Source organism: Nematolebias whitei, chromosome 11 (genome assembly GCF_014905685.2).
Source record: "Nematolebias whitei isolate Nwh7 chromosome 11, NemWhi1, whole genome shotgun sequence".
Classification (NCBI taxonomy): Eukaryota; Metazoa; Chordata; class Actinopteri; order Cyprinodontiformes; family Rivulidae; genus Nematolebias; species Nematolebias whitei.
In genome coordinates, this window is record NC_056508.1 from 44,972,830 (window position 1) to 44,979,906 (window position 7,077).

The following is a 7,077-nucleotide window of genomic DNA, read 5'->3' on the forward strand; positions in this document are numbered from 1 at the left end:
ATATTATTTAGTGGGCGTGGCTTATATTCAAGTGCGCTCTATAGTCCAGAAATTACGGTAAATTGGGTTTAAGATTCTGACTTGTTTTAATCTGTAGTGACTTTTTTTAATCTGATGCCATATAAATATAAAGTGAATTCCTATTTTTGTAGTTGAAAGTGGTTGGAGGTGAATATGAAAGTTTATTTTTACACTTTTGGATCAAAGAAAACTTTATTGATGGTGATTACATGAGGACGGCCACGCGGTCAAGTGGCCGAAGGCTGCAAGTGATTGGAGAGGAGGCTGACTGTAAATGAGCTATCAGAGTGGAGTGAAACCCTCCCCCGGGGCCAGGAGGTCCAGTCTCTGTGCCCCCCACAGACCCAGTCCAGTGGTGGGTTTACTTCCACTGGCCCTTCTCGTAGTCCCACTTGGCGGAGAAGCCCTGGATGGGGTTGACCCTCATGTCCAGCATCCTCTGGAGCTGCTTGGCCTGATGCTCGCTTTCGAAGGTCTTGGGGCGTGGGGGGGAGACTGGACCAAACAGAGCAGGGACACACTTTAATGGACTCTGGGGACTCTGGTTTTGAATTTGTCTCGACCGAAGCTGGAGTTTTACCGTAGATCGACTCCCACCAGACCATCAGGCCGGTGAAGCCCATGACGAAGAAGATGCCGCCGAAGACAGTTTTCCACTCGGACGTCGGCTGCTTCATCTCTGGGTACGTCTGGCAGAACATGAGCCGGTACACTGGAGGGTCGAAAGGAAGAAGTTTTAATTAACCCCCCTGCTGCCCTGAGGTCAAAACAACTCATGTAGGTTTTTTTTTTTTTAATAAAAGCAGGAATCCTGAGATGAAAACAAAGATTTGTACCACCCTCCTGTCTTCTCCAGTCTTTGATTAATATCTAATCTCCTCACTGCTCAGTTGTAGAAGAATTCAGATGAACTGTGTTTTTTAAAGGAACTGAAGAGATCTCAAAGTATTTCTGTGACAAGTTAAAGTTAAGATACCTTTAAAAGTAAAAACGCTACAAAGAACTAAAGGTCGTCTCCTGAATGAGCCAAACGTTTGGATACAAGAGTAAAATAACAGCCTGAGAAGATCACAAGAAGCATCCCATGAAACAAGTTTTGAAAAAGCTGGAATATCTGATTCAATGTGAAGAAGTGGAAACGTTTGTTTCAGGAGCTGCTCCCGAGTCAGAAAACCTTATTTCAAACGTTGTGAAGTCTCAGGAGCTTACAGGCGATCTTCTCCTCCTTGCTCAGCTCGGACCAGGGGCCTTTCTCCTTCTGCTTCAGGCTCTTCTCAGCTTCGGTCAGGACATCTTTGTAGGGTTTGTCCGGCAGCGGGGTGTCCAAACGGTCCCGGTACATGGGCCTGGACATGTCCAATTTCTCTGACACCTCTGGAGGACGTAAACAACAAGGCTCAGAGTTCGAACGAATTAACGACACCGTCTGAAGATTGTTTTCTGTTCATAATAAATAAAAATTTACTTTATTATTAGCCATTTTTTACCATTCAAGAGTCAAACAACAGAGCAGCTGCTTGTTTTAAAGTTAAAAAGGTGGAGCAGCAGCGCCACCTGCTGGTTACATTCACCTCCATCTTCTTAAGGAAGAAATAAATATTTCAATATTCAATATTTAACCCTCCAGCTGCCTCGGTGTTAAAACTGTCATTTTGACCAAAGGGCAGCAGCAGGGTTAAGGCTATGTGACTTATTATATAAATAATATGATATACAATTAGTTGATTTCAATAAATCTATATGAGGAAGTTAACTTTTTGAATATTTTCCATCTTTTTGTAAGTAATTCAAGCATCCTTCAAACTGTGGAGTCAACGGATTAAAGATTATCTGCAGTTATGACCGTCTCTGCATTTTAACTTCTTAATCAACTTTAAAAAAAACTTTTTCAATCATGTGAGGAAATGACAATAAAAACTTGAACTTGAAACTTAAAAATAATTAAATAAACAGCTAACATAACAATACGGAACACCTAATAATAAAGATTTAAAATGATAATACACCGAAAGAAAAATTAGAAGTAAAATTTGACATTTGTGACCATAACAAGAGCTAAGATTTACAAGAGTAAAATTAAAACATACGGTACTTTAAAATACGCCTTTTGTTTAACTTAGTGGCTTCATTTTAAGTCACAGTTTATTTCTAAAGCACATTCAGTTTATTTAAAGGCTCTGAGATCGAAACATCCACAAGAAAATGATCTTCAATAAAATACTAAAATATAATCTACCGGTAATAAAAACAACTTTAAGCACAAATAAATAAAATAACAACCAAGATGTTTTGTTCAACTGTTAATGAAGATAAATTAGGTTAAAGTTCTACATTTTTAAGCACATGAGAGTCATAAACTAAATATTTGTAGTAAATATGCAGACTATGTGATTGTTTACAGTAAAAGTGAGTTAAGGTTCCTAACTTGACCACAGTATCATGATCCTTTCTTGTTTTCTAGTTTTATTGTCTTGTGTTTTTGTGATTATAGTGATTGTTGCCTGTTGCTGAAAGACAAAGAAAACAATATTGTTTTTATACGTCTGCTTGTTCGTCTATTGTCAAAATAACTCACGAGTTACAGAACAACTTTTAATGGAATTTGCAAAAAGTAATTATTGAGCGTACATCTAATAATAACTTTTGTGGTCAACAGCATTCGAAATGGGCGCTACAGCCAACTGACCTCAGAAAATGCACAAATGGCTACAAATCAGACAGTTTTGCCAATGTTGAATACAACTTGATGTGTAGCTCAGTGGCGTAAGAAGAGTCACTTTTGAAAATATTGGTTGCCACATCAAAATCCAAGATGGCCGTTTACTAAAAGAGAATGTTACTCATATTCTTCAGACAAACACAGAGCGTGAATCACTGAATTCATGTATCCGGCTCGAAGGACCAAAATGTTGGATAAAAATATCCTCTCTTCATCTTCCTTACTCAAAGAAGCCACACTCGACAGCAATCATTTCTTCTTGCAAGGGCAGACTTTCACAACAGATGACACAGATGTACAGAAGTTCTACATGCATGGAGTCCCGTCATGAGAATCTGCCACAAGCAGTGTGCGAGGTTTGTTTTTATCAGCTTATCAGCTCACAGCTCAGCAGACTGGTGTCCTTGGCCATCCAGCTGCACATGCAGGATCAAATCAGCTCCTCATTCAGCCCTCTCTGAGAGAGCAAATAACTCTTGGCTAACTCCAACTCATGGTTCATGGACAGTTAACATTCTCTGCTATAGTAGTGAAAAACATCCATAAACCTTGGCCAAAATTCCCTGACAATATACAGTATACTGTATGTAAACCGGAAACCCTGAAAGAAAACTATGTTTTCTAGTTTATTTATCGCTTAAAATAATTGTTTCATGATTGGGGTGGCCAAAAATTAATCTATGGTGGTCAAGGCCACCATTGGCCACCCCCTGGCTCCACCATTGGTGGATGGATTAAACTGCTCCGGTTGCCAGGATCCGTCTCTCTGCGCCGCCTCGAACATGCAACAAGAAAACCTCCTTCTGTTCTTCTCCACAGTGTAACTCCTCCCCACTTGGATATCTTGCACCAAAACATTAAGGTTTACTTCATTCTCTGTTCAATTCCTGTCCAGAAAAACACTCATCTCCAATACTACAAACATTTACTGTTAAAATCCCTCAGAGACGGGGGACATCAGCGTACTGTTTGTTTATATTTTTGTTTTCAGTGTCATCGGTCGCCATCTCCCTCGGCTCCTCCCACCTGCAGTCCAGCTATTCTTCTATCCAGCTGTTTCCACTCAGTAATCACCCCTCTCTTCCTTAACAGCTGTCCGGTTCTCATGCCAGGTGTTGGTTCGACTGTTGCAAATCCTGCTGTGTCCTGGTTTCCTGTTGTCTATGTTTGGTTCAGTCTTAGTTATTCTACTTACTTTATTATGAAATAGATTTTATTCTGCTCCTTATCTTGCCTCTGAAGCTGCCCACCATTCAACTCTACACGACACTCAGTATACGATTTGCATCCTTATTGGAAAGCGTCACCATAGCAACAAATAAAATGAAATCATTCAATTTATTCATGAGCTTAAAATAGATAATGAGCATTTGGACCTGATGACTAAAGGTGTAGGAGCTCGCAGCTGAACATTTGAAGAGACAAACGGGGAACATGCTGCTGTAAATAATGAATAAAATAAGAATAATGGAAGCATACTGCTGTGGTCGTGGCTGTCCATCCTCACGCTGCTGCTGCTCACGGCTGCGGCACGTCGAGCCAAAAGACGCCCAACACGAGCCGAGGTCAAACACAACATCTGGAAACAAATGATTTGTTTAAAGTTTATTTCTTTTTGTGCATCTCGCGCTGCTTTTGTTCACCGATCAAGTTTGTAATTTTACTGAACGTCTTCAGGACGATCAAGGAGGGAGTGAACAGTTTATTATGTTGAGCTACTAAAAGAAGAAGGTGGACAAAGTTAAGTTTCACAAAGTATTGATGTTCATCCATACATCCATCTATCATCCATCCATACATCCACCTGTCCATCCATGCATCCATCTATCATCCATCCATACATCCATACATCTATCATCCATCCATACATCCATCTATCATCCATCCATACATCCATCCATACATCCATCCATACATCCATACATCCATCCATCTATCATCCATCCATATATCCATCTATCATCCATCCATGCATCCATCCATCTATCATCCATCCATACATCCATCTATCAACCATCCATGCATCCATCCACCTATCTACCTGTCCATCCATACATCCATCTATCATCCATACATACATCCACCCATCATTCATCCATCATTCATCCATGCATCCATCCATCATCCATGCATCCATCCAGCCATGCATCCATCCATGTATCCATCCATCCATGCATCCATCCATGCATCCATCATCCATGCATCCATTTGTCCTCCATTCATCCATCCATCTATCCATTCATCCATGCATCTATCCATTCATCATTTATGCATCCATCCATGCATCAATCCATCCATCCATCCATCCATCCATGCATCTATCTATCATCCATCCATGCATCCATCCATCCATCCATACATCTGTCCTTCGTCCATCCTCTTGTTCCAGAGTCTGGTTTAAGGAGGTTGTTGAGGTTCCCTGCAGTAAATCACAGCATCTCATTAGGATAATTGAAAAGGGTACTGGTTGGATTTCAGATCCTTTCCTGTTTGGTCATCCTGGTATCTTCCACAGTCACATGACACAGTAACATGCAGCAAGTACAGCAAATAAAACAGAGTTCAACTTTAATATAAATGAGCATATTCTTTACATAATTCAGTTTACTGAAATGCTGCACATTAACAGGGACAGGCTTTGAACTCGTGGTGACGCTGACCAGGTGCTCTTTGAAGAGATACAGATCTGTGCCTCTTTGTTCACACAGCCCACCTGAGGATGTGGCTTTTATTCCCACAAAAACAGTCCCATCAGCTCCATAACTCTGATTTTTACCAAACTTTTACTGTTTGACATCACACTGATTTAAATAAACTGAATTGAATTGATTTGACAGTTCTTCAGAGAACATTCATTGTCATTTTGTGGCTTTTCTCTCAAACTCTCCTCCATTTGCACTTTTAACAGTAATCACTTAATAAAATCTAAAAAGTAACGATGCGAGAGTTTGTTGGGAGTTAATTTAAGGTTGACTTTTCTTACAGATTCAGCGGTAAACCGAGTTAGTTTGCTCTTATGTAACAACAAACTAGACTTTGCTCACAGCTCCTCTAATCAGACTGTGCTGCAAAATCCTTTTCCAGCATTAGAAAACCTTCAGGAGGTCAGAACGTCTGGGTGAAGAATACCACCGAGCTTTCATGTTTGCATTTCTGCACAGCTGCTTGTCCTGTGCAAGAACAAAAACCTGATCCAACTGTCTGCAGACGCTGCTTCAGGCCGAACAGATTTACAAACTTGGTTCTGCTGTTAAAGCTTTTTGCTTCTCATAAACTCTCCCTGCTCGGAGTTGGATTCTGTCTTTCCTGCATGTCCACTTGGGATTCAAGATACTCTGTGTTGGAGGAGGGGCATCTATTCCTGGATCTATCTCTTCTTAAGTTCTCCTGCTCTGTTTATGTGATGAGGCGAAGACATACTCACTGTAGTCGTCGGATTCAAAGATGCACCAGGAAAACTGCAGATCTGTCGAGGAAACGTCTGTTTTGCCTCTTTCCCTCTTCTCACCTCCTAACACTGACAGCAGGAATCAACTGGTGGGAGGGGGACAAAGGCTGCATAGAAGGAAGAGGGAGGGGAGGGAGTTTAGGAGAGGGGGGAGAAATCCCTGCTGGACAAATAAATAATCAGGCAGATCTGAGAGGACTGGCAGGAAGAGAGGCTGTTCACAGAACAGAAAACCCCCTCAAATGTTCAGAATGGCGTCTCTGAAACACACTAAAGAAGCTGAAACCAAATTCTGAAAGCTAAAATAAGCAAAACAACTAAAAGCTAACCCAACAATGTTCAGTCAGGTCATCTGGACAGTTTCTTTTTTTTTGCTGAAACGTTTCACCTTCCATCCAGAAGGCTTCATCATTCAAGGAAACACACAACACAAAACTGATTCTTCCCCCAAACTCCATAGTGGAACAAACCAGTTTTGTGGGTGCTAAGATGGTCTCTTGGGCACACCCCATCCTCCATTGCTGGCCGTTTTACTCGTTGACAGTCGTGTCAAACTGGTTCAAAACAAAAAAAGTCAAAACTAAAAGCTAAATGTAGCAATGGGGTAGATGTGGGTGTTTCACCTTTCCCATACAACTTGCACGCACCAGTCTGCAGATTCAAACCAGCAACCTTCCAATCACAGATTTGCTTTCACTAACCTCTGTGCCACAATCCCGCTAATCCCTACAATTTATAATTCCTGTTAGCAAATAGTAGCAAAAGGCTACCTAACAGGCACTAGCTAAAGCAGCACAATATGAAAGCTTGAAAGGACCAAAAGGCTAAACTTAGCAAAAGGCTAGATAAAAGCCAAAGTAGCAAAAGGGTAGTTACGTGTCAAAATGGT

At 41.0% G+C, this 7,077-nt stretch overlaps 1 protein-coding gene across 1 annotated transcript; it reads right to left on the minus strand.

Annotated features, from left to right (window-relative positions):
* Nucleotides 1–226: 226 nt before the first annotated feature.
* LOC119417195 lies at nt 227–6,395 on the minus strand. The gene is made up of 5 exons (XM_037684408.1): nt 6,165–6,395; nt 4,220–4,319; nt 1,231–1,395; nt 602–733; nt 227–516 (listed from the first exon to the last, which is right to left on the minus strand). The coding sequence occupies exons 2-5, from the start codon at nt 4,317–4,319 to the stop codon at nt 383–385; spliced, it is 531 nt and encodes a 176-aa protein (XP_037540336.1). The 5' UTR covers nt 6,165–6,395; the 3' UTR covers nt 227–382.
* Nucleotides 6,396–7,077: the final 682 nt, after the last annotated feature.